We start from the raw sequence: 27,301 nt of genomic DNA on the forward strand, positions 1-27,301 counted from the left end.
TGCTGTTTTGTGAGTAAACTATATTAACATTTCATTTAAAATTCATATACAATTCAAATACATCTCACAAAAATCAGAAAGACACCCATTTTGTTAGGCAAGACAAGATATTCTCAAAAGTCTTATTGACCAGTAAGAACAATCACACTTAAGACACTTGGCATCACACAAACAAAACCAGCATATGATGTTGCTTGCCCCTACACCTATCACAGATGAACACAATCTTTCTCATTCCCCCCTTGCAGTCAATGCAAAAGATACTGTGCCACATTCCGATGGCCTGATGGTAGGCAGAAAGAACAGAAGGAATCTGGTGTCAAGAGACCTGGAGATATTCCAAGATCATTTTGGTGTAAATTACTTAAAATGTAATGCCTTAAAAGGAAAAAAAAAAAAATCAAAACTGTGAGTATACTATCTTCCTCTGGTTACATATGCATCTCTTTTTACTCCTACTTCTACACTTGATATCTCTTGCATGAGGGACCTCAATTCTCTCCAGAGCTCTGAGTTCAGAAAATGTGTCTTCCATCATCACCATTTTTCCCCTAGCAAAGAGAGTGCCTTTGATCAAATGTGGGCAAGCTGCCTGGGACATTCTAATCAAGGCAAATAAACAATAAGGCAGCTGTTAACTTTAAGAGTTTTGTAGAAAAGAAAATAGAAAGGTACTGGGAGGAGATGCTTAAAAATATGTGCAACATCACTTACTTCACACCAGCTCCTAACAGAAGAATAAATTATTTTGTAAAGTCTAGAGTTACAGAAGATAATGGGAGTGGACTTGAGTCAAAAAATACAAAAATGGGGCAAGAAACATTATTAAACATATCAAAAGTGACGCTGCTCATGACTGCATTGAGGAACAAAAGAAGACAACCGCTGAAAAAAATTCCCACTTTAATATTTTAATGATAATTTTTCTAAAAAGGTAGAGAAGTAAATGAATGCAAAGAGTAAATAAAGAAAGAAACACAGTTTTCAATCCCAAACTCCACAACTGGAGAAGAAAATGTTTCTCTGACTAGGTGAGCAAGCCAACTTGAAGTCAGCAAGTACCTATCACTAGTCCTTTCCATTCCAACATACAGTCAAAGCACATAAATAAAATTTCAGACTCTAATTCCTGACCTAGAAAGCAAAAGACCAGAGTATGTTGTATTTTTTTCTTCCTAAAAGTCACATGGGAATATTGAAGCTGGGTCAGATGGAAGAAGTATTTGAAAATTTCTGACTATTTTTTTGTTTGAATGACAAATACTACTTTCTATTCATTTTCTTCATTTGTATTCAGTCAACAACTGGTGCTAGATGTAGCTGTCTCACCTGCCCAAAACCAGCTTTAAGGATTGTTTTGTATAAGATGTTCCAAAGAAATAAAAGGAAGAATTTCTTCACTGTGAGGGTGAGGGAGCCCTGGAACAGGCTGCCCAGATGGGTTGTGAAGTCTCCTTTTCTGGAGGCATTCAAAACTCACCTGGACAAGTTAACGTGTGACCTACTCTAGGCGGTCCTGCTCTGGCAGGGGGGTTGGACTAGATCATCTTTCAAGGCCCCTTCCAGACCTTGAGATTCTGTGACTGTTTTACTTATCATTGTTTAAACACATTAGCATAAAACTGACATATTTCTATTATATTTGAATTTACCTCATAGTCCCACAATCCCCTACATACATAAATCTCACTGCCTCTTTCAAATGGTGGAAAAAAAGGAGAGGGGAATTTTTTACCTATGAATAAAGACTGCAAATAAAGTGAAGCATGCATGAACACACACCTGCTTCAGATACTTTTCTTCTTCAATGACATTTGTCTTTTATCTCTTCCAGGTCAGGCTCAGCTGGATTTCAAGAAGGTAATTTCCCACAAAGTCTGTACCTTCTCAGTATACTCATGATTGTCATGCACTTCTGGAGCTTTTATTCCAGGTGTTACTGCAGTTCAGTATCATTCACCGAGGGCTGTGATTCCACTGTATCATCGAACTCCATCTAACAGCAGAAATGCGAGGTGCACAGGGGCATGCACAGATGTGAAAAACAAATGAGGGACAAGTGTTTTCTGTTTCCTCTCTTCACTTTTTTGGTATGAGTCTTGCAGTTTCTCTACCTTTGCTTATGTTGCTCAGTATTTTAGCCTTGCTTTTGCCTCTATTTTGGCATGTCTCAAAAAAACCTTTTAGTACTAAAGACGTTTTGTACTCATGTTTCTAAAGTTCCTTCTCCTCAAAAGCTTTGAGAAAATAAAGATCTGATTTTCTCACCTGGTGCCTTATCTGCATGTTACAACAGCAAAAAACAGCTACAGAGACATTTTTGAAACATGCTGCATATATTGAAAATGCAGGGAAAAGGAGAGAAACAGTGTGGCATACACATGCAAAACCATGCAAGCTGACTTCTTCAAAAGCTTTATCTAAAGGGCCACTATTACGGTGGCATGGGAAGTAGAAGATTGTTGCTGATTAGGGTCACAGCACTTGCACAGATACATGCTGAAGGAACTCATGGAGGCAATTTAAATTGGCTAGTCTAAAATGAGAATTATACTAGTGTTATTTCAACTCGAATGTGGGCATACAAAAGGATACATCAAACAAAATTTCAAAACGAAAATTTCCCAGTGCCCCTGGTTATGTTCTGATTAACTTTACACAACAGGCAATTTAATAGAACTGGTTCAATCCAATAAAACACGTCAAGTTTTGTTCAAAACAAAAACTATTAATGGATAATTCATCTTCTCTGAAGTTAGGCTTGAAAAATTGGTTGTATAATTTCACCTCAAGATACTCTGCAGTCCATGAAATCTATATTTTTTTCTATCATGCCTGGAGTAGTTAGTTCTAAAGAAATCCAGCATCTTCAAGCTTTGTTTGGGGACATGGCAGAAAACTCTCAAGAAATTATTTAATGAGCAACGACCAGTTGGGCACTTATGAGGAACAAATACATTCCAATAAAAATGAAAATATGCATACAAATTTTGTAACAGCAATGTTGTATTACCTATCAGCAGTTGGTCGCCAATACAACAGACACGTGCTCATCAACAAACAAGCAGGCCCTTCCACATAAAATACACAGAACAAATTCTTCAATGAGTATTGTTTCCATAATTTCAGAGAAATGAAAATAAATATGAATACTGCTCACTTTATTACATCTGAGCCCCTCTGAATGCTTTTGCAATTTATTTCTGATTTTAGCAGAATTTTCTCAAGTTTTTTGAGTCACTTTCTCAAGGCTTACTTTTAGTTGACAGTTAACAGTAATCCAAATCTTCACTTCAGAAATACAGTTTTATCTATTGTTTCAGGCAGATTCCAAGTGAACTTGTTGATTCTGTTCAACAGATACTGTTTACTTCCTCATTATAAACCTTTGTATTTAAGATTGCCTACTAAACACTGTCAGATTCACAAGCAACATTCAACATGAACCAAGTCACGCTACCTTTAAATCCTGTATGATACATTCAGATATTACAGAATCACTCATGACAGTTCTTGGGCATGTCTGTGAAAATTTTCAGTGACTTCATACTAACTTCAAAGGCATTCGATAGTTCCAATTGAACAGTTCTCCTTCCTCTCCCCACAACCTCTTTTAATATATTACATGAGGATTCAAACAGGAATCATCACTTTCCAAGTTGTACAAATATAACCTTTTATCACATACTCCATTTCTAATACTGACCTGTAACAACAGCAGTATGTTCATCTCCACATGATATAAGTACAGGCTCGTCATTTTTGAACCAGAACTTGCTAGGAATATCTTCTGCAAATTTGCTTTTTCCAAATGTAAAAAGAGCACCTGATTCTAAAATCACAAAAAGATAATGGCAATTTTAGTGAAAACAATTTTTGCCTCATATGTGTTGACATAGTAACTTCCTATTAATTGAACATTTTAGTTTCTTATCTTTTTATTTAAAGAAAAAAAAATATTAAAAATGGCCAAAGCACTTTCTTTTGTTCAGTTTCACCCGGACTACTTCATTTTCAGGCCTTCTGACTCCTCTTAGCCTCCATGATCTTCCTAATGGAATAAGAACCGTTGCTGGTATATCGTGTTCTAAGGATACAATAATTTAAAGTATAGTAATGTACTTTATCACTAGCCTCTAAGAAAAAGCAGGTGGGTAAAACAAAGAATAAATAACTGAATAACTGCCCCCAGAAAGTAAAAAAAAAAAAAAAATCTCATCCTGTAAGCAAGTCGAGACAACAGTTCTCATTTACACTTGAATTCAAACAGGTCTTCCAAATTAGACACACACACATTGTAAACAGGTGACAGACTCCAAATTGACTACTCTTCCTCATCCATGTGAAAAGATACATCTGGCTCTAAAAACAGCCCCCTAAAATCAAAACTCTCAGCCTTCAAAACAAGGACTGGCATAACTGTCTTTGATTATAAGGCCATGATCTAAAAACCCCAAATGTAAAGTCCAGACACCTCTTCTATCCTTGTAACCTGCCTAGTTTTATCAATTCTTCCCACTTTCAAAAATGTCAGCAATGTTATTTTAAAATATAGAATATTAACCATTCATATTTTGGTTGAGCATATGGCTCAACGTTGAAAATATTAATTATACACAAAGATAAATAAACTCAAAAATTAAATAATATGCTAAAAGCCATGCAGACAACATGTCAAAGCACAATTAAACCTCGTATTTTAAAATGTCAAACCTTATGGTTTAAGCAAAGAAATATTTTTTTTAAAAATAAAATCAAATCTTTTCCTTTTATATGTTTTGATAACACATAAGCTAAACCAGACACTAACACTAAACTGCTTTGTAAAATTACATGTAATTTGACAGTAACATTGAAACATCTTTGTGTATTTACTTTCAATGAAAACGATCTCATCAACAGCTTCCACCCCAGCTCCAAAATGCAGTTTTTTCTTAAAACTCTAAATTTCACATTCATTTTGAAATTATTCTTTAATGCAAAAGTTTCCCATATTTTCAAATGATGTGTTATTTAGGCACCAGGTTCATCAGACATGTATAAAACTGTATTTACTGCCTCTCTAGATGTGTTTCACTGTTGTATTAAAAACAAGCATTGTGCAGACGAATTCAAGTCTTTTGAAGAAAGAGTTGAGTTTCCTCCTCATTTTATGTAGACATACACATGCTAAAAGGCATCTGAAAAGTCTGTTTTAAGTTTTACTCTCTAGCCAGAGTCATGCTGCATATTTGAACATGCCTATACTGATGTCTTTAGGACTCAACACAAAGCAGAGCTCTCTGGTTCATTTCCTTCTCTTTCAGAAGCATAAACATGAAAAGATGTCTTTATTCTTCATTTGGTGTACACAAAAAGCAGAGAATTTAATTTACTAACCTCCTTCAAATTTCATTCATTTCACAACTGAAACCTAAGCTGTCAGTTTGGAAATTCAATCCCAGGAATTCATAAAATTAAATACCACAGAACATGACTTTTTTTGCTATCTCGGTTAAAAATGACCGTAGGTCAAATCACGGACCAAATCTCACTTATTAACTGAAAAAAAGCCCTGTCTGCTTAATACTGTACGACTACACCACATCGCTGACGACAGGAAGGTTGCCCTGTCTGATCCCTGACGTCAACAAACGTATTTCTCCCCAGCCGGCGGAAGACACCGGCCTGAGGCGGCGGCCCGCAGCCAGGCGCCGCGCCCGCAGTCCGGAGGAAGCCGGGGGCTGCCACAGAGGGCGGAGTGGGGCGACCAGGGGCCGCGGCAGCGCGGTGAGGCAAAGCAGGGGGCGGCCGTTGAGACGCCGGTGATAGCGCCCTGTGCCACCGCGGCGGGGGAAATCGGGCAGGGGCCTTTGGAAGTCTCCCCATCCGACCCTCAGCTCCGTCCTCCTGCGAGGGTCCGGCACCACTCACCAGGCACCGGCAGCTCGTCCTCCTCGCCGAGCTGAGCCATGGCAGCTGGCGGCGGGCGGCCACCCCCGCGCCCCATGCACGGCGGCAGCCGGTTGCCGGAAGTAAGCGGAGGCCTTGCCACGGGCAACGGCCACAGAGAGCAGCGCGACGGCCGCCGCCGCGAGGGGGCCCGGCCTGAGGGCTGGCGGTCGGCTGAGCGCTCCCTGGCGGCTGGCGGCAGAGCGGTTGCCTGCGGTTCCCGCCATCTTAACGTTCCCCTGAGGTGGGAACGGTCCATCTGTGCCGCCCCGGGTACGGGGGCACTAACCGGCCTCAGCCCGCTGGGCGGGGGCTTATAGAATCGTAGCATGGTAGGGAGTGGAAGAGGCTTCTGGAGATGATTCAGTCCTACCTCCTGCTAAAGCAGATTTGCCTCCTTCAGGTCACACAGGAACGTTTCTAGGCAAGTTTGAGAACCTCCATAGGGGACTCCACACCCTCCCTGGGCAGCCTGTGCTAGGGCTTCCTCACCCTCACAAGAAAGAAGTTTCTCCTCGTGTTAAAGTGGAACTTGCCATGCACCAGCTTGTGCCAATTACCCCTTGTTCTGTCACTGGGCACTACAGAAAAAAAGTGTTGCCTCATCCTGCTGACATCCACACTTTGGACACTTACAGATACTTTAGATACATACTGGCTGGAAAGCTGCCAGGCAGAGAGGGACCTGGGAGTGTTGGTTGACAGCGGCTGAACATGAGCCAGCAGTGTGCCCAGGTGGCCAAGAAGGCCAATGGCATCCTGGCCTGGATCAGGAACAGTGTTGTCAGCAGGAGGAGAGGAGTGATTATTCCCCTATACTCGGCTTTCATGAGGTTGCACCTCAAATACCGTGTTCAGTTTTGGGCCCCTCTCAACAAGAAGGATATTCAGGTGCTGGAGAGGATGCAGAGGCAGGCTACTAAGCTAGTAAAGGATTTGGAGCACGTCTCAAATGAGGAATGGCTGAGAGATCTGGGGCTGTTGAGCCTGGAGAAAAGAAGGCTCAGGGGAGACCTTATCGCTTTCTACAGCTACCTGAAAGGAAGTTGTAGCGAGGTGAGGGTCAGTTTGTTCTCCCAAGTGACAAGCAGTAGAACAAGAGGAAACAGCCTCAACTTGCACCAGGGGAGGTTCAGGCAGGATATGAGGAGGAATTTCTTTACTGAAAGGGTTGTCAGGCATTCGAATGGCCTGCCCAGGGAGGTGACGGAGTCACTATCTTTGGAGGTGTTTAAGAGACAGGTGGATATTGCACTTAGGTTGACAGTGCTGGGACAAAGGCTGGACTCAATGATCTTAAAGGTCTCTTCCAGCGGAAGCAATTCTGTGATTCTGTAAGTGTTGATGAGGTCCACCCCTCAGTCTCCCTCATCATAAGGAAGATGCTCTAGTCCTCTGATCATCTTGGTAGCTCTGCACTGGACTCTCTCCAGCAGCTCTCCGTCTCTCATGAGCTGAGGAGCCCAGAACTGGATGCAGTATTCCAGATGAGGTCTCACCAGGGCAGAGTAGAAGGAGAGGAGAACCTCTCTTGAAAGAAGAGAAAGAACCCCCTTCAAAGGAGGGAAGAATCATCTCCCTCAAAGGCCCCTTGCAAGTCTCATCTCCAAGAGAGCTCTGCTTTCATGGCACTACCATCTCTACATGCCTATGTGTCATTTCTGTCTCCTTTTTCTGTAGCCTGTCCCTGCCTCTGTCTCATGAAGCAGTCATCTTGCAACTCTTTTACCTGATGCTGCAGCTCTTGAACTTGATGGCACCTATCATACATACTTACCTTAGAAGGAGATGTACCTCCTTGCTACCCAACTTTGGGCGGATGCATCTTCTGTACGGCAGGCTCCTGAGCCCTGGCTTTAGCTCACAGGTGAGTACTCACCATCTTGTTGGCTTGAGACAGGAGCACTGCCCCAGGTTGTGTCTCACTGCGTAGGTAGCAAGTTGTTCCCTGCTCACCCTGCCTGCACAAACTGACATGCATGCCCTGGCTGACATGCTGTGCCCCTGGTCACTTGCTCTCCCTGGGGACCATTAAAATCCCTGGAGGTCACCTTGGCTCTGCCTCCCAGCAGGACCACCCCTCGCAAGAACTGTTGGTTCCCAGCATGTCTCCTTGCTGCTCCTCTGCTCTCCCTGGGAACCCCTTGCTCTCTCTGAGCAGCTGCTCAGTTTCAAAAAACTAGGCGTCACCACTGTCACGTGTCTCGCTGACTGAATGAATGATGGGGAGAGGATAGAGTTACCAGCAGTGTCTGTGAGTGGCCAGACACCAAGCTGCTGGAATTCTTCATTGGTCACCATTGAGTGCAGAATGGATGGGAAAGGCTGTGGGCATTTGGGTTTCTTTCTGGATGACCACTGTATGCAGTTGAAGTAGAGGTCATGATAGCAGGGATCCAGTTACACCACATTGTCCCAGGTCCAAGTAGACCCATATCACTGGAAGATGCAACTGTAGGCATGGTGGGGTGCAGAAGGTTAGGAGCTACTTCCTGCTGGAGGTGCTGAAGCCCCACTCTGCAAAAGAGAGGCACTGAGTTTAGTCTCTTCCTTAGGGCAGGAGGTTGGGCAGCAGATGAGCTATGGAAGGTCATTAACCTCCCAAGGTGTTTTCAGGTTAAAAGGAAGCAGCACAGACACTCTTGATGCACCGTCCCTCAGCCACTACTATAGAAATGCTTTTCTTGCCTTTCCCTACCCTAACTGCTGCTTCCAGGTGTCAAGGGTCAGTCTCCTGCCAGCTCAGAGAAGAGAGAGAGCTTACATTCATATTAGTTTTCTCTATGATTATCACTCCCTTATTCTCGTCCATTTATCTCTTACATGACGTTATTCTCTCTTCACCAGTTTGTCTCAACCAATGTACTGCTATTACTCCATTTCCAATAGCAAGCCCTGGAATACAGAAATATGCTGAACCAATTTCATCTTGATTTCAATATTGAAGCATTTTATAGTATTGAGATGAGACAGATGTTCACACTGAGCCCTGGCAGCCTGGGAACAGCTAGCAGGAACAGGGGGTGGCTCTGAGGCTCTGTGCTAAGAGATGCTTCAGTCACCTCAAATGTAAGAGAAGTGCATCACACCAACAGCAATGCCAACGTCAGTCTGACTCTTCTCCTGTGCCTAGGGCTGCTACTTGCTCACAGGAGCTTACAAAGGGATTTGCTACGTAGGAACTGGGGTCAGGGAGTCCCTGTACAGTGGCGACCTGACAAAGGGGCACTGGCACTGTCCCCTCCAGGTGGGGCTGCCATGTGAGTCATTTGACAGAGAAAGGTAACCAAAAGGGAAACCATGGCCCAGCTTTCTTTTCTATGTGTAGGTCTTCTGGCTCTTTCATTCCCTTCCCATTAATTTCTGTTGAGTTTTGCTTGTGCCTGACATTTCCTCTGGCAACTGCTGCATTTTCCAAGCATCTCAGGGGTGGTTTGGCATGAAGGGTTCTCAACAAATCCCTCCAAGAGCTATCATCCTGCATGACTATTTCATGGCAATCTCTTTCTGGGGAAGTAAAGCTTTTTTTCCTATGTGTTTTAATTATGTCATCCTCACATTCCAATTTCAACATACCACCTTCTGTGACAGAGATGTCATCACCTTGATTTACACAAGTATGCTTCTTTTTACACAGTGGAGGAAATGAGAAAGTAATGGTCATATTTCAAAAACACCCACAGTGCAGGTGGCATAAAATCTTATCTGACAATTACATTTGAAGGAAGACATTTAAATGAAATCCCATTAGTATTTAGCAACGACCAACGTCAGATTGCAGAGCAAGCAGTTTAACAGAGGGGTATGCATGTTGCAATACTTAGATTTTGGAACTCACTGAGAGCTGTTTAACACTACCATAACACAACTGAGAACTTTGTCCAAAAATACCTCAAGGAAATATGATTTTTAACATATAATAATTCTCCATTTTTGAAGGCTCAAATAAGCCTTGATGGCCCTTGTCCAACCCCACAACTGTGAGCCCAGGGCCCTCATTTCAGCTCAATGTGGGAACACAGTCTTTACCCACGCTGTGGCAGGGCCAGAAGCTCCCATCCCAAGAGAGCTGCCCTGCTTATGCTGTGCCCTAACAAATATTTTGCCTTTTTCTACCTGCACATGCCCCTGTAGAAATATTTAACAAACATGAAATTGCTGTGAAAGGGTATTGACACAAGTGTGATACGATGGGCTTGCAGAGAAGAGCACAAACTGCAAGTGATGCAATGAGCCCTGTAAGAAATCTCTATCTATAGAGTTTGACCAAAGAAAAGCTTCAGTGTCACCCCCACCCAGGCTCAGTCTTGGCAGGGACAACCAAAGAGAAGACTTTGGTTCACGGTTTCCCCACATTTGCATAGCAGCACAGCTCACGCTCTGCTTCATATACCTTAGTTTCTCTTAATTTTATTTGTGGGACTGAGAGAAGTGCAACGTGAACAGAAGATGCTGTTTAGCGTGAAGAACTTCTTCAGTATTGCAAGACTAACAGGGACCAGCAAGCAGCCACTGCGACAGTTTTGGTAAGCTTTTCCTGTAGTTTAGTCTGGCATTCAGTGGCAATTAGTCAGAAGCCTGGAGACAAAAGCAGCCGAATCCTGTGAAGGAGTGAGTGTTTCAGAGAAAGGCATGCTTTTGCCCACATTTTTATTTCCCTTTTGCCTCCCAAGGTGGCAAACTGTGTCTTTGGGAGGCTGGAAGATTTTGCCTTTTCATGTTTGTGAAATGTTGTTCATTCTTTCTGTGGCATTTAGTAGCAAAGTCAATAAGGAATGTTTCTTCTTGAGGTCAGTGTGTGCTGCGGGTACTATAATCAATAAATAATCATCTGAATGAAGTAGAAGATGTTCTTATATATTTAGATAATTTGCATGGCCAGTACTGAGGGGAGTGAGTGGAGGAGAGGAAATTCTCTTCTTGAAGCTGCAAGGTGAATCTCTTCTTTGTGGGGTTTTTTTTTTTTTTTTGGGTGGGTCTCTATACTTATTGAAGGTGTGCAGGAAAATTATGATGTGAAACAACATTCAAAGTTAACCACGTAGACCTGTCTCTGTGACTTCTTTCTTCAACTGGATAGACGTGCCTTTCCCCTGTGCCTTCAGAAAAATACTGTGTGGGAGTATTTCAGTAAGCTGCTTCTCGTGTTTGTCACATCTCCAGAATAACATTTAATAATATTAAATAACATTAAAATTAAAGACTTGGAACTGAATTCCACTTCTTTCTATGTTTTCATGTCATTGTCAATAAGAGTAGCATTAACAATGCTATGCAGCAAATAATTATTGCTGGAAAGGAAAATACTGGAATTTCATATTCACAGGAATTCTAATATGCAGTAAGTAATTTTTCTTTATCATTTATATATTACATCAGGTGAAAAACAAATGTTTTGCAGGTTCTGAGATTTATTTGCCACAGTTTTAAGTGGTCTTGAAGCCTAGGTGATAATTTTTTTATGTATTTTTGATTTTCACTTCTGGCAGACAGTGTGAACGTTCTCTGGTTAGCAGAGATGATAGAAAAACAAATTTGGAAAAATAATGCAGTAAAACTGTTTTTCCAATAATGTCATCCAAATTGTTAAGCTCCCCACATGCTGTTTGTTATCGTTAGGAATTTTTTAGCATTATATTGAAATGTTGGCATAAGCTATCACCACTGTCTGTCACCATTACCAGTTAAGCAGACTGTGGTTGATACTGCAGGATAACCTACCGTCTATCAGTCTTTGCTGATACTCCAAAGTAATTGCTGTCCCTGCTGGGAAAGAAATAAGCCAACTGATTGACCTTGCAATTCTGCTTGTTACATTTTAACTTTGGAATGTTATCTCATGCCCCTTGTCCACACCCGCCTGTCTTTCAGAAGATGTGGATAACAGGGAAGGGAACACATTTCTTAAAGGTCATAGCAATAAAACTCAATCATCATGAGAACATAGAGGTCAGGAGCAGACCTCTAGTCCAACTTTCTGCTTGTAGCCTGACAACAGCATATGAGGTCAGCTGCGTCTTTGTTTATCCAGGTCTTGAGAATCTCCAAGAATGATAATTCCAAATCCTCTCTGGGTAACTAATTTTAGTGCTTCACTGTCTACCAGTGGAGAAATTAGTGGTGGATATTTCAGAACACTTCTCAGCTGTGCCAAGTAGTAAAACAAGACCAATGACTATAAGTTCCTGTTTGGCACATTGAACTTGGACAATCTCTAAGTCCCTGGAAGGAATTGTAGGCTGCAATTAGAAACTCGAGGATCTAGACCAAAGCTGCTCTGGAAACAATGCAGCAAAGGAGAGTAAAGCCTTGGTATTCGAGGCTGGATTTGAGTAGCTTATCTTGCTAGGCTATTTGTCAGGCTGTGGTGGAACCTGTCCCCAAGAGCAAAAGATTAGGTAAAGGAGGTAAAAGGCCTGCATAGATGAATAAGGAGCTTCTGGAACAATTCAAATGGAAGAAGTAAGTCTATGGAGTGTGGGAAAAGGGTCTGGTCACCTGGGAAGAGTGTAAGAAGGGTGTCACATGGATGCAGGGATGTAACAAGAAAGGCTAAAGCAAGATGGCCTCCCTCCTTGTATATCAGCAGCAAAAGGAAGACTAGGAAGAACATGAGCCCACTGCTGAAAGGTGGATGCTCTGGTGATGGAGGATACAGAAAAAGTAAAGTTACTGACTTCTTTGCTTCAGTCTTTACTGCTAAGGCTGACCCTCAAGAAGCCCAGTCCCTGGAGAATAGAGAGAATGTTTGGAAAAAGAAGGACTTTCCTTTGGTGAAAAGGATTGGGTTAGGTATCTACTAGGCAAATTGGACACCCACAAATCCATGGGACCTGATAGGATGCACGCATGAGTGATGAGGGAGCTGGCTGATGTTATTGCTAAGCTGCTCGTCATCATTTTTGAATGATCAGGGAGAATAGGTGAGGTGCCCGAGGACTGAAGGAAGGCCAGTGTCACTCCAGTTTTCTAAAAGGGCAAGAAAGACCTCGGAAACTACGGGTAAGTCAGCCTCATCATTCCTGGAAAGGTGATGGAACAACTCATCCAGGATGTCATCTCTAAACACACAAAGGAAAAGATGGTTGTCAGAGGGAGTCAACACAGATTCAAAAAGGAGAAATCCTGTTTGACCAACCTGATGTAACTGCCTGGGAAGATGAGCAGAGTCCTGCACCTAGGGAGGAACAACCCCATGCACCAGTACAGGCTGAGGATTGACCTGCTGGAGAGCAGCTTTGCAGAGAGAGACCTGGGAGTCCTGGTTGGTAATAAACTAAACATGAGGCAGCAATGTGCCCTCATGGCCAAGAAGGCCAATGGCTCTTTAGCCTGGAGAAGAGAAGACTGGTAGGGGGACCTCATCAACACTTATAATAAAGGGCAGGCGTTGAGAGGATGGCGTGAATCTTTTTTTTTTCTGTAGTGCCCAGTGACAGGACAAAGGGTAAGGGACAAAAGCTGGAACACAGGAAGTTCCACTTGAACATGAGGAAAAGCTGCTTTACTGTGAGGGTGAGGGAGCCCTGGCACAGGCTGCCCGTGAAGGGTGTGGAGTCTCTTCCTCTGGAGGTTTGACCTGATAGAGGTGAACCTGCTTTAGCAGGGGATTGGACTGGATGATCTCACAAGGTTCTTTTCAACCCTGACCATTCTGTGAGTCTGTGATTCTACCTGACCCATGAATGCCCAGCCTTTCTTATAATGTCATGTATATTCTATTCTGCAGCTGTTGATTATAGGAGTACAGGAAATAATTTTGCTAGCTCTTTAACACCTACTTCAAATTAAGAAATTGGGTATTTGGATACTACCTAACTGTTTCTAACTTTCTCGTGTTGGAGACAAGCACAGGGACAGAAACATAACATCTATAGTAAAATATGTAACTTTATTTTACTAATTATTGTAATGCTATGAAATTTGATCTTTATGGTTTGGAAATGTGCATTATTATTTTATATGATACTGCTACAAGTATTACTTAACTCACACATACAGTTTAGAGTGTACTTCACTTAAGAATCAATTTCCAGAGGCACTTTCAGAACATAAATGGTCAACATTAAACTTAAAAAAGAAATTCACTCCTTTATCTACATGACGCTACAAAGAAGTCCAGACCTTTTGCAGTTTGGGACCCTATGCAGAGATCAGACTCTGATGGTGCACATGATGATGGGAATCTTTGTAGTGGTTTGTGTTTAGCTTAGTGGTGGATCCTCTGGCAGTCTGCATAATCTCTGAAGCACATTGCCCTAATATAGTTCAGCATATATTGAGTTCCAGCAATATTAATCTGCAGGGCAACTGCATGGTCTACTTCTTTATATAGACTCTGTGTTTCTACTGTTGCATGTAATCCTTTTCACTATGAAAAAAAAGTCTTCTTAGTGGTGGTAGTGGTAAAATGTGTATCTAAAGCACTTTAAGATGACCAGAAGGAAAACATACAGCATTTAGATATCTTCAGTTAAGAAAAAGGTTCTGCTACATGATTTGAAAAGTCATGCAATTTGTGCTGTGATATGAAACTAACAGTAATAATCATAGAATCATTTCAGATAGAAAAGACCTGTAAGATCACTGAGTCCAACCACTAATCTAGCACTGTCTAGCCCACCACTAAACCATGTTGCTAAGCACCTCAGCTACATGCCTTTTAAATATCTCCAGGCATGGTGACTCCCCCTGGGCAACCTGTTCTGGTGTCTAACAGCCTTCTCAGTGAAAAAGTTTGTCCTAATATCCAATGTAAACATCCCCTGCTGCTAGTTGATGCCATTTCCTCTTGTCCTATTACTTGTTACCTGGGAGCAGAGATCAACCTCACTACAACAGAGACCACCTCACTCCAACCCCCTTTCAGCTCAAAGATGAGCTTGAGGGAAGCCTACTTGAAAATACAAAAGCAGTAGCTGCACTCAGTCCATTTATTTGCATTGTTTTAGTTTCCATTCCATCTGATCAGTCTAGAAACGGTGCCTTTAATTAAAAAGATGTGTTTAGCTTGTATCCATCCAAACCTTAGCAAGAGTATAGGCTGTGTTATGCTGAGAGCAGTGCCAGAGAAGAGGCTAAGCTGCTGCTCTCTCTTATTAATCTTAAGCCTGTGGAAACACAGGCCTGGACATGGCTTTCAGTAAGACATCTTGTCTAAGCTATATGAAATTCAGTCATGTGACTTTTGTGGGTTTCAACATCCAATTTCATGTGATTCTGAAGTTGTAAATCTGGCTGGAAGAGTATACTGCACATGCCCAGAACACCTCTTGTGTGATGGAAGGACCAGAGCACATGGCTATTTTGTTGTTGGGGTTTTTCAACCTTTCCACAGTGTAATCAGGAGATTTTATTTCATTTCTAGAAATGCCATCGTTTTTATCAGTGGGTGTGGAACATAACAAGTGTCTATTCATCCACAAAGCACAAGGGAAGAAGAAAGAGCACCAAGATCTGTTCCTCATAGTCTGTGCCCCAAAAGGGCAGCTTTGCAGTCTACCTGTAAGCCCTTTCAGCAAACCCTGAATGGCTTTACGCATTAAAGCTTATTTGATTAGGCAGCATACAGTCAAGTCATACGCATATCAAAAGGCAAAAGAAACTACATCTAATGTATGGTTTCTGATAGAATTTGAGACACTGTTGTGGTGGTAATCAGTATAATGTACATAGTGGCATTTTGTTCTGTCTGACAGTATGAGTTATTTAAACTAAGTACCACAGTCCATAAAGCTGATCCAGCTGGGTCAAATGAAGGGAGTGGGACAGATTTCAGCTGCTTGCTCATTGGCTTTAGCAGGATTGTAAATTAGTGTTGAATGACAAAAAGCCTGTATTTTTTTTTGCTCTTCTGATACAGGTGTAGGCCACCAGCTCAAACGAGTGTTCACCTGAAGGGTCGTGACTTCCTTACTCTGCAGAACTACACAGCAGATGAGCTGAAGTATTTGCTGTGGATGGCCTCAGATTTGAAACAAAGGATAAAGCACAGAGGAGAGGTAAAATGCTTTAACTGTCATTTAGGTCACTTAGATGTTGAAATAAATACTATTCTGAAGATCATTGGGAATAAGCCATTCAGCTCTCTTGTCCTAAACAACTTCACCTGAACTCTTAAATGCTGTAAATCATGTGCTATAAATCAAAAAGCCTTCCTTCCAGAGGTATTGTTTAAATACATCAGAGCTTACTGCAAGGGGAAAGGTTAAACGGTTTTGCACAAGTAACTCTCTCTCTTGTTGGCTAACCCCATTCATTGGTGTACAGGCAGCACTAAGTGTGGGAGATGGAAAACACTTCCCTGGATGGGATTGAATTAGTATCAGAGTTCTCCTTAATGCTAGCTCAAATTGAGTGCCAAATGCAGTTGGTTTTTTTTGCCCCTAGAATTGCTTCTTTCTCTTCAACCTTTCTACTTCTAATAAATACCTTGAAGAGCAAGAAAACAAAGCAAAGTTTAAAGTACCCGAGCTCTGTAAGTTCTCTAATGCTGAATTTAAAATGTGAAAGAGTATTTCACACTGTAAAGTGTATAGTGACTATAAAATCAAAATGCCTTCAATTTTCATGTTCCAGTATTTGCCTTTGTTGGAAGGAAAATCATTGGCCATGATTTTTGAGAAGAGAAGCACAAGAACAAGATTATCTGCAGAAACAGGTAGGTCTGAGCAATGGCACAGTCAGATTTTACATGAAATTGTATATTGGGAGTATATACTGAAAACCACAGCCTAACTTTGTGTTTAGCAATTTCTATTTGGGAGAAACCTAAAGTTTGGAAGTAAAAATAGGAAAAGCATACTAGCTAATTGTGTTTCACCTTGCATGTTAATGTCATAAGCACATCACAGTGGTCATTGAAATTTTGCCAGATGATTTCAAAACATGATCAGAAATAAAGTAACAGAGCATTTCTTCTTGTCAGTTTTACTGGCAAGATACATATTTCCTAACATAATTTTACTAAGCGTCACGAATTTAATTCTGTGCAAACTCTAATAAATATTTTTCTCATGTATTATGCATTACTGTTGCCATATTTCAGAGTATATATTTAGGCTGGGAATCATAGTAATGCCTTGATATAAATTAGAGTAAAAAAAATTAAGATGACTACCTACAAGGGAAGATAACTTGTTGGAGACTCCAGGGTATAAGCCTAATCAGATCAGGCACTGGAACATTATTCTTTTAGGATACAGTCCTTTAAACACTGAAACACATACATACCTTTATTTACATGGTATTTCTTCTGAAGTCAATGGGAGGGCTGAAATAAATCATTCATGTGCTTGTGTGTCAGCAAGGAGTAACTATGAATTGCTAATGCATCAAGGAAGGAGAAGCTTGCCCTCTCATTTTTAAGTTGATCCAGCATTCCTCAGGCTGACTTCTCCTTAGTGAAGAGACATGAACCTTGTTGAGTATTCACATTTCTTTACAAAGTGTGAGGAATAAAGTAAAAATAATGGGAGGAAAAAGCAGTTATATTAACTGCAAGCATTTCTGAACCTGCCTTTGTATGCTCTGGCACCAGCCATTGTCATAGTTTTGTCCCAGATGGGAACAAAGAACCACCAGCAGCCACTTAGCTCATTCCTCCTCCTCCCAGCAGTGCCAGATGGGAAAAAGAAAAGTAACTGAGGGCTTTTGGAAAATGCATAAGGACAGGGTGGGCTCACTCACCACTTATGGTCCTGGGCAAAGCTCACAAGGCTACTTGACTTTGGGAAGAAAAGAAAACTTAATCCACCACCAACTAAACCCATAACAAACAGAAAACACCACCGAGTAAGACAATGATGAAGAGCACCACCAGCCCTTTAAGACCACCTTCCTCCTATCCCTCCCCTTTTCCTGGGCTCAAGCACCCTATACAGATATCTTCACATCCTCCCCCTCCAAGTGGTACAGAAGGCAGGGAATGGGGGATGTAGTCAGTCCTGTTCCAAAGGCTCCTGCCCCTTGTCTTGCCTCAGGGCAGACAGGCTCCTTCAGCATGAGGTCTCTCACAGTCTGAGCTGCTCTGATGTGTGTTCATCCTGAGGGCTGCAGCTCCTCTCCTGTGTGGGTCTCTGCAGCCCACAGGCTCTCCAGCACGGCCTGTGCCATGGCCACCTCCTCACACGGTCTCTTGCTCAGCCAGGCACAATCACCTCCACTCCTGTGGCATCAGGTCCTTATTCATAATTGCTCCCTCTGGCACAAGGTCCTTGCAGGGCTGTTGGTAACTATCAGTCCTGCCATTGCCCTCCATGGGCTGCAGGGGAGTCTCCGGTCTGGCACTCCTCCTTCCCTTCTTCACTGACTGCAGAGGTCACCTCCTCTTGCACATTGCAGATTTTTCTTAAATACTGATGGCAGAGGTGGGTCCACCTCAGAGCTGGAGAATGTTTCAAGAAGAGTTTGCAGGGGCCACCACTGCAGACACCTTCCCCTGTTACCAACCAAAAAGGAGCTCCACACAAACCCATCACAACCATTTACCTGCTGATCCTGCTCTTTAAGTAGACTTGTTATTGCATTCTGTTTTCTCCAGATATGCAGCGCTTACAAATGGGTTTCTCTTGTGCATTCCTTCTCTGTGAAGACCACCCACCTTTTCATTCCACAGTTTTTAGTCTAGAATTTTTAGTTTTCTGGTTGCTTGTCATACTGCTACATGGGCAGGTGATGACAAATTCTCTGCATCTATTTCTATTCCCTGCTTCTGTTTTCAGAGGGAAGCACTATTTAGTCCTTGGCTCTTGAAGGCTTGTGGAAGATTCAAATGAATTAAGGATGGGAGTTAATACACATACCTTCATCCAGGAGTGATTAAGCTCCATGAAATAAAACCATTTTATTTCTGAGAACTTCCACAAGGGAGTTTAATGCAGTTTAACTTCTGTGCATTAACTTCACACCTTCAGTTAATTGGTCTTAAGTCCCCTAAGACTTTGTTTCAAAAGCAGACTCAAGTTTTTTTTCATGTGGAAACTATGTATCTCAGCTGCTTTTTAACATACATGACTTCTCCCATGAAATTTGTAACTCAAAACAAATGTGAATTCACATGGATTCCTTTTAACTAAATAAGCCAATTTAATGCAATTTTTCTAATGTCCAGGGAAAGTGGACATTGAAGTGGATTTGAATGTTTATTTATAAAATACATGAGTCATCTCAAACAGAATTTCCCACAAGTTGCACCTTCAATATCTTGAAAGCGATCCCTTGAGGGACAAGGTTGTGGTCATGAGGTTAATGTAAACAAACTTTGATCTCTTAGAAACAACTAGATGAAAATCAACAGATTTCATTATGAAGTTGAGGAGACCTGGAAAACACTGATTACAAAATCTGCCCTGTGCAGTGTCTAGGAGATTGTTGCCATGTATCAACACTATGGAACACTTTTCAGAAGTCCTGCTATCTCTATGCCTATAAAGAAAACCATTACTGAAAGTTAAACAGAATCGCAGAATGGTTGAGATTGGAAGGAACCTCTGAAGGCCATTTGGTCCAAACTCCCTGCTCAAGCAGGGTCATCTAGAGCCAGTTGCCCAGGACTGTGTCCAGAAGGCTTTTGAATAGCTCCAAGGGTGGAGACTCCACAACCTTCTTGGGCAACCTATGCCAGTGCCCAATCACCTTTTCAGGAAAAAAGTGTTCTGATATTCAGAGGGAGTCCCCCATGTTTCATTTTGCACACACTGCACCACTGAAAAGCACCTGGCTCTGTCCTCTTTGCACCCTCCCTTCAGCTACTTACATAAATTAGTAAGATTCCCTCTGAGACTTCTCTAGGATATGCAGTCTCAGCTCTCTGAGCCTTTCTTTATATGAAAGATATTCCAGTCCTTTAGTTATCTTTGAGGCCCTTTGTTAACATGGACATGCTGACTCTCTCCAGTATGTCCATGTCTTTCATGCTGAGGAGCCCAGAACTGGACACTCTAGGCATGGCTTCACCAGCGTTGAATAAAAGGAAAGGATTACTTCCCTCCATTTGCTGGCAATAGTATTGGATGGAATTGTTCTTCCTCAGTGCAGGACTTTGCATTTGTTGAGAGTACACTCTGCCTCATCATCCAGATCATTTGATGAAGATGGACTGGATCCAGTGTTGATCCCTGGAGTACACCACTCATTACTGGCCTCCAGATAGATTTTGTGACACTGATCAACATCCTCTGGGCCACAATGTTCAGCCAGTTCTCAACTCACCTCACTGTCTGCTCGTCCAACCCATACATCAACAACTCGCCTACAATGATCTTATGGGAGATAGTGTCAAGGGCCATAAAGAAGTCCATCCAGATAGATAATACCCACTGCTCTTCCCTCATCTGCAGGGTCAGTCTTTTCATCATAGAAGTTTATCAAGTTGGTCACACATGACTTCTCCATGAAGCCATGCTGACTACTCCTGATGATTTTCATATTCATAATCTACTTGGAAATAATGTTCAGGATTAGCTGCTCCATTATCTTTCTAGGAATCAAGGTGAGACTGACTGCCCTATAATTGTCTGGGTCCTCTGTGCCTTTCTTGAAGGTATAGGTGAAATTTGCTTTCCTCCAGTCTTTGAGCATTTCTCCTAGTCACCAATATTGATTAGAAGTTATCAAAACATTAATTTAGAATGTACTGTAAGAGAACAGTAGACATTTATGACTTTTGCAGCATATTTTGCCTACAGACTGTTTTATTCCTGTGATGTTGCAACTGTATGTGCATAATATACATCTCCTTGTGGTATAATTCATTGCCCTTTTACTCTCTTGAACAAATATTTCTGAAATCTATATTATTTTACCTTTTCTAAGGTAGTAGTGGTGTTGTAAGTTTAATGAAGAACTACAAGTAACTTCCATGGGGTTTTGGCAAAATAGATGCAGTGTTTTGAAGCCTACTGGATTTATTGCTATCACAGGCTATTATATTGGAAAATGTGACATCTCTGCTATTATACTGGAGCACGTTATCTGTTTGCAGTCAGAATCTCATACCCATTCTGCATAAAATCTTGCGTACTTTTTGAAAACAAAGGTATTCCACATGGTCATATATTACTTGTAAAATAAACATCCTCAGGCATGGCATAAAGGTGAATGCCCTGGTTTTGTTACAGCTTTGATGTAAAATATTGTGATTGTCACTGTTGCTCTTAAAATATACAGCTGCATTTACGTTTTAGTGAACAAGTCATAAAGAAATCCAACCATGTCACAGACACTGAATGCAGATAATACGTCACAGGGTAGAAATAGAGAGGAAATTATACAGATGGAAAAGCTCTGTATACAGTCTTTTGTTGTGCACAGGAATATACAAGGTCTTTAGAGGTTCACAGCCACTGGCTTTAGTGGAATTACTCCCAACTCCTCTTACAAAGCAAGGTGAGAGGCACATGATGTCCATATCTGGAGACTACTGCATGCAGTCACATGCATCACTTCATTCTAGCGTAGTGGGGATGGTATTACATGGCATGAACACAGTTTTTGTTTTTTGTTGGAATGGCTAGTATTATTTAGCTTGGCCATGTTACAAAGAGGGAGAGAGGAGTCTTAGCTTACTGTCCACTTAGAGGGGTAGATTTAAAAAACTATTTATCAGTTTTTAGGCTTCTGCTTCACGAATGTCCCTGTAGTTGCTAGAAGAGTTCTTTGTTATTGGTCCAAACTGAAAAATACTTTCTAGATTCCCAGCAGGCAGTGAGGAAACTGACAAATACAAACCCAGATGTCTTGAAATATAAAAAAAGATCCATCCTTTGAGTCTGAGAAGATGGCTGTGTATGTCTCCTGGTGATGGCAGGGAAGCCCTACAACTGTGTATCCAATGTGTGAACTAGAGGATTTGCTTTGGCCCACTTACCCAGTGTAGCATGGACGGGCTGGAATGGAGATCTAACCTATGTCTGTGCAACCATCAGTACTTGTGTCCTGCATGACATAGTTTGCATAAATGGTCCTAATAATGTGCCACAGCCCAAGGCATAAAACTGTTTGGTTTTCAAAACTAACAGTAATGAGAAGTGTGGACATCAGATAATTATTCTGGCTCTGCAATATGAACATTTAACAGTTTGTTGAAGATACCAGGATTCATTTAGACACTTAGCATGTGGCTTTGGATATGACCAGCTTGTGATAATGAAGAGGATTAGATCTTCCAGTTTAACATGGCACTCCAGTGTGTGTTTATTTGCTGAATTGGTGCCTGCATATCTTCAAAAGTCACAGTCTTTTTTTTTCCTTTCTACTAATAGTCTGGATGAAAGAAACTGAAGCAAAGATTCTGTCCCTGCAACTATATACAAAGCTAGAGCACAGAGCTCCTGTATTTCCAGATGGAAACTTTTGCATGGAAATATGTTCCCGGGCCCTGCACAGATGGCCAGTTCACAAGCAGAAAGTCCAACACATTAAGACTCTGCTATGTACACACACCCAGGTGGGAGCTCCCACTGGGCTGCCTGACGTCTGGCAGTTCTGAATAAATGGCCAGATTCAGATTTTTCTCTACCTGGGCATCATTTATAAAAAAAGAGAACATGTCCATGGGAGCCTGCCTGGACTGTGAAACATCTGCCAAAGTGTAAGCATTTAAAAGCCTAAAATGCAGAGCTGTTGTATTGTGTGAAACTTGTTGGGGATAAATCACTGACATAATTGTATATGACTTCAAATAAATACCACAAGGAGATGGACAGGAAAAAAGTTACTACAAACAACATTTCATCCTTGAGATCTTGACTTAAAAACTTGCATTGGAAGATAGGCTGTCTGCACTGTCTAGGCAACAGTTTGCTTACACATTCCCATAAATGAACTGTTTGTGTCTGAGCTGCAGAGAGGAGGTGAAAATATTTGAGGAAACTGAGACATTTTTCTTGCCTTAATACAAAAATGCTTCTGAGTAACCAAGAAAGAAGGACAAAGCAACTAAAAAATGTATAATGCTTTTCTAACAGCAAAAGGTAATAGTGGAATAAGTGATGCTTCATTCTTACAAGTTTGCTGTGTCTTATGCTAACCTCATTGAAATTTGGAGCAACCCTTACTGATGATAAAGGAAAAGTAAAATCAGGCTGATTCAACATAATGAGTGTACACAGGCTGGATGGAGCAGAGATTTGCTAATCGGATGGGGTCTGAAGCATCACTAGTTTTAATCTGGCTTTTGAGGAAATTGAGGTAGTCAAAAGGCAAGGATGTGCCAATATTTATTTTTATCTATTGCATTTTAAAGTCTAGAGGCTGGCTGAACTGATGCAAAATAGAAGTTCTCACCTCAACCCTGCTGCCCGCATGGGATGGAAGTTCATAAAGGCTGTTCTGTATTAGGGCCTCAGTTGTGGGGTCCAGGCCTACCGCACGAACCTAGTTGTTTGGTTTTATCTGTGAAAGGTTCCAGTGTTCACTCGTGGTTTAATCCTATGTTGAGGAGTAGCCGTGGGATCAATCTTTTAATCTTTGACAAGCCTGTCCAAACATCACGTTGAAGCTTCGGGCCCGGCGATGTCTGCAGTGCCATCTAATGGCTACAGTCAGCCCAAGCAGCTTTTAACCTTTCTTTTTCGCAACACGAAGTCTGTTAGCAACTCCAGAAGAGCTCAGTTCAGTAGAGGGAGGCCTCTGCTCTTCTGTGCTTGTATGCAACCTTTCTCTTCCTGGCAATAAAAATAAGATGGGCTTCCTTCTAGATTTTTGTCACAATAAAAGGGTCACTCCACCGCAGTGTTGTCTCTACAAGGTTTGTTTGCTCACACTGAGATTCTCTGGAAATTTCCTCCATCATGGATATTAGGGACAGGGTAAGACCTCCGTAACAATTTATCTACTAGAAGGGAGATGTTCTTCTGAGGAAAATATTTCCTAGGATTCAGAATATACCTTACAGGCCTATCTACAGTCCAGTTTAAATCCTATGCTTTGCACGTCCCCAGCTGGAGGATCCTGTGTCCTGAACTAAACCATTTGAGACAGTTCATAAAACAGCCCCCTCAGGCCCCATTCTCCCAATATGTGAGCTCTACAGTGAGATTCAGTGGAGGGAGGCTTTAGGCTTAAACCAGGCAAAGGCAGGGAGACTCAAGTGTTGGTGAATAAAAGCAGTTTTCCCCCATCTGTGTCAGCGGGTTGATTCTGGTAGTTTTCTAACAGATGCAACAGAAATAAGACTGGACAGAACCTGAGAGTTGCCCTTAACATGTAACTTCTCTTCTCCAAACTACTGTCCAGACACCTTTTAAGTTCCCCAAAGTCTTTTATACTCTTAAATGGTGCTCAAATCTTTCCATGGTTTCCTGTTCAGATTTAGTTCTTCAGATCTATTTTATTTAGTTTCTTGGGTCACCTTGTAAATTCTTAACTATGGCAGGATGGAGGGGTGCTGGCAGTGCCCAAGATCTTTCCCTTCCTCCCTGTCACATTTTAATTTTTAAGGCACTTGATTACTTGTGACCAAACTCAAGTTTGTTATAGTGTACAAGGAGACAGGGTTTTCTGAGTGGCTCTACTTGAAGTTTCTTGCAAGGATGTGGAATTACACCTAGTGACTCAGCTGGCCCTTCTAGGAGGCTGAGTCCCTTGAAGTAGAAATTCAGCACCATGAATGGATTACCTAACTTTTAACAGGGAGCCACATTGATGCTTTCTGCAATATGTAGCCTTGCAGCTTGAATGACTGTTCCTATGGACACAGACCAGAACCCATGCCTAAGGATTTCAGCAAAGCATCACATTTGAGTGGTTTTATTCCAAAATACATTTATGTCTTGTGTGTCAGACATTAAATGCTTGAAAAATTTGGATGCCCTGCTGAGTTTTACTTTTATTGCTCTAGATGTCTTTCACATTAAGAAGATTTTGAATTTTAGCTGTAAATAGGAGATGCTGTTGTTTAATTTCTTTTTTTATTTGTCTTCACGGTAGGATTTGCTCTCCTTGGAGGACATCCTTCCTTCCTTACAACACAAGACATACATCTAGGAACTAATGAGAGTCTCACAGACACAGCAAGGTTGGTAAAATGTTACTTGATTATCACCATCAGTGGTTGGTAGTTGATCAGGCTGAAGCCTGTCTTACAGGATTTTGTAAGCTAATATTTTATTTCTGGAAAATGTCAGAAGGCTCTCCAAATTTATTAAATATTTACAGATCGGATCACAGAATCTGTAGTTCAGTACACTATCATTCCATCCACTCCAAATCTTCAAAACATCTCACAATGAGAAATATTTTAATCAAATTTGAGACACAGAGACACAAATTGAAACATTTTATGAACCTCAGTAGTATAGCTGCACTGATGACAGCACATATATTCAAAGAAGACTAGAACATTCTGGTTTTGTTGCTCCTCATGGAGCTAGAAGTACAGCTGACTGGCAAATCAAAAAGGAAAATAAAAATCAAAGACACTATTTTGGGCCAGCTGCTGGTGGACCTTAGCCTACCTACAGTAATAGGACGACACTGAAGGCCACTCTGATCCTCCTGTTCTAGCAGCACCAACTTATCCAACATTTTGCAACCAATTTTTTATTGTATGTGCTCTCCTCCACAGATGTACCCACTGTCAGGACTGCTGTGGAGGCTGCTATGGCCCTTTTCTCGTACTGGCACCCTTGGAAGATCTTAATCATGCCCAGTCACACATGCATGCAGGGATGGGTTGCTAGCAGCCTATCGCCATTGCCATGGTAGGGAAGAACTAAGCTCAAGGTCTTTCTCACTGGATTCCCTCTGATGTTGCAAAAGGTGCGCAGAACATGAGGATTTTTTTTACAGGTGCTGTGTTTCATAGCACTCTATGCATTGAACACTCATCCAGCCTCAGTATTGTTCTGCTTTCTAGGCATCCCTTTGGCAGTCTGAGGTTGATTCACTCAGGCCGAGTTGTTGGAAGGTTGGTAGTATCTGAAAGGTCTGTTTTATCCTGGTGAAAGATAGGCAATGTCAAGCTCATTAGGCTCAATTCAAAATACATGGCTGAGGTGCCATTGCCTCTGCTGTACACTACAGTTTTCAGTGTCAGTGGGAGAGATTGTTTGAGAACTATGTTGCTCTTCTCTCTGTGATGGAATCTGAGGAAAATGTAAGAAAAAGACCAAACGTAACATTTTAAATCTTCCTCTCTTGCTTTTAGGAACTGAAGTGAAAAACATGTGGATGTCAATAGTAGAAAGTAAAAATGTCAATCTCTAGAGGCTTGAAAGTTTTTAGCTCCTAGTCCCTGCTAGATAAAAAACTGCCAGTATCAATGCAAGATGCAACAATAGTGTTCAGATATTTGAACACGTGTGTCCCACTGCCTTGCTTTAGTAACTACAAGTTTAAAAGATTAAAAAATCGTGTAAACCCATGGACCTACAAAGAGAACAGATTAATCTGAGACCTGACAGTCAAGTCTGGGATGTCTTAGGCTGCTGTGTCCAGTCAGCTGAGCTCATACACTGCCATCGAATTCAAATACATCTCCCCAAAAGAAATTCTTCCTACATCACGGGACATAGTCCAAGTTTAAGCAGGACAGCTGTAACTTCATCAAAGTGTACCATTTAAGTGCTTCAAAGCACATGCGTCCCTACTACACCTCCACTGGTGGGAGAGATAGAGGATTTCTCAAATTAAACATACATAGCTTACTATGTCACATTACAGGTGAATAAGAAATGTATCGAAGGCAAATCCTCCACACTGATGTAAATAAGTACTTTTCTCCAAGCATCTTGCCTTTGCTTCTATTTTCACTGGACCAGTGTCAGTAGAGGGGCTGAGAAGGTGGAGGAGAAAAGGGGGCTGACACAATAGAGGGAGATGGGAATCTGGTGCTGAGAGACTGGAGCTGAAGAAACAGAACTTGATGTGGTGAGCAGGGGTACTGGCACATCTGGCTGGAACGATGAAGATTAGCTATTTACCTCAGCTTAAAAGAACTGAAACTGGGAAAGAGTGGGACACAGCACAGCAGTGGGGAATGAATGAAAAAGTGCAGATCTGTCACATTTGTGAAGGAATGACTTCAGGCTCCAATAGAAAGTATTGCAGTGCTACTAAATGTGGCAGCTGAAGCCAAAGGAAGAGTTGATTTACCAGGGTCAATGTGAAATTACACTGTGGCACTTGTGAATAGAAAGGGAAGGACAAATGGTGAGAGTCTTCAGAGCAGTATATCAGGGTGCCATGTGGGTTGGTGACTCCCTGGGGACTAGGGAGGCTCAAGTGTCAGGAGCTCATCCTGGGTCAGGCAAGGCAGGGCCTGATCAGCCAGCACCCATACCTCTGCTCCTAGGCAGGAAACAGGGCAGCTGGGAGGCAGCTGGGGACAGCCACAGAGTTCTATGGGGTTGGAGTGGGCCAAGGCTAG

At 41.9% G+C, this 27,301-nt stretch overlaps 2 protein-coding genes across 3 annotated transcripts in view; one reads left to right on the top strand and one right to left on the bottom strand.

The window, feature by feature from the left end:
• RPGR (retinitis pigmentosa GTPase regulator) overlaps window positions 1-5,993 on the bottom strand; it is a 60,152-nt gene extending 54,159 nt beyond the window's left edge. For both annotated transcript variants that reach the window (XM_061988605.1, XM_061988604.1), the window contains exons 1-2: window positions 5,914-5,993; window positions 3,707-3,832 (exon numbers count right to left, since the gene is read on the bottom strand). In XM_061988605.1, coding sequence (XP_061844589.1) covers window positions 3,707-3,832; window positions 5,914-5,989 — 202 coding nt within the window. In that variant the 5' untranslated portion in view covers window positions 5,990-5,993. The remainder of the gene's footprint in view (window positions 1-3,706; window positions 3,833-5,913) is intronic.
• A 4,387-nt stretch (window positions 5,994-10,380) lies between these two features.
• OTC (ornithine transcarbamylase) overlaps window positions 10,381-27,301 on the top strand; it is a 33,007-nt gene continuing 16,086 nt past the window's right edge. The window contains exons 1-4 of the mRNA XM_062004702.1: window positions 10,381-10,457; window positions 15,794-15,932; window positions 16,510-16,591; window positions 24,862-24,949. Coding sequence (XP_061860686.1) covers window positions 10,381-10,457; window positions 15,794-15,932; window positions 16,510-16,591; window positions 24,862-24,949 — 386 coding nt within the window. The remainder of the gene's footprint in view (window positions 10,458-15,793; window positions 15,933-16,509; window positions 16,592-24,861; window positions 24,950-27,301) is intronic.

The sequence above is a fragment of the Colius striatus genome, chromosome 1 (genome assembly GCF_028858725.1).
Source record: "Colius striatus isolate bColStr4 chromosome 1, bColStr4.1.hap1, whole genome shotgun sequence".
NCBI lineage: Eukaryota > Metazoa > Chordata > Aves > Coliiformes > Coliidae > Colius > Colius striatus.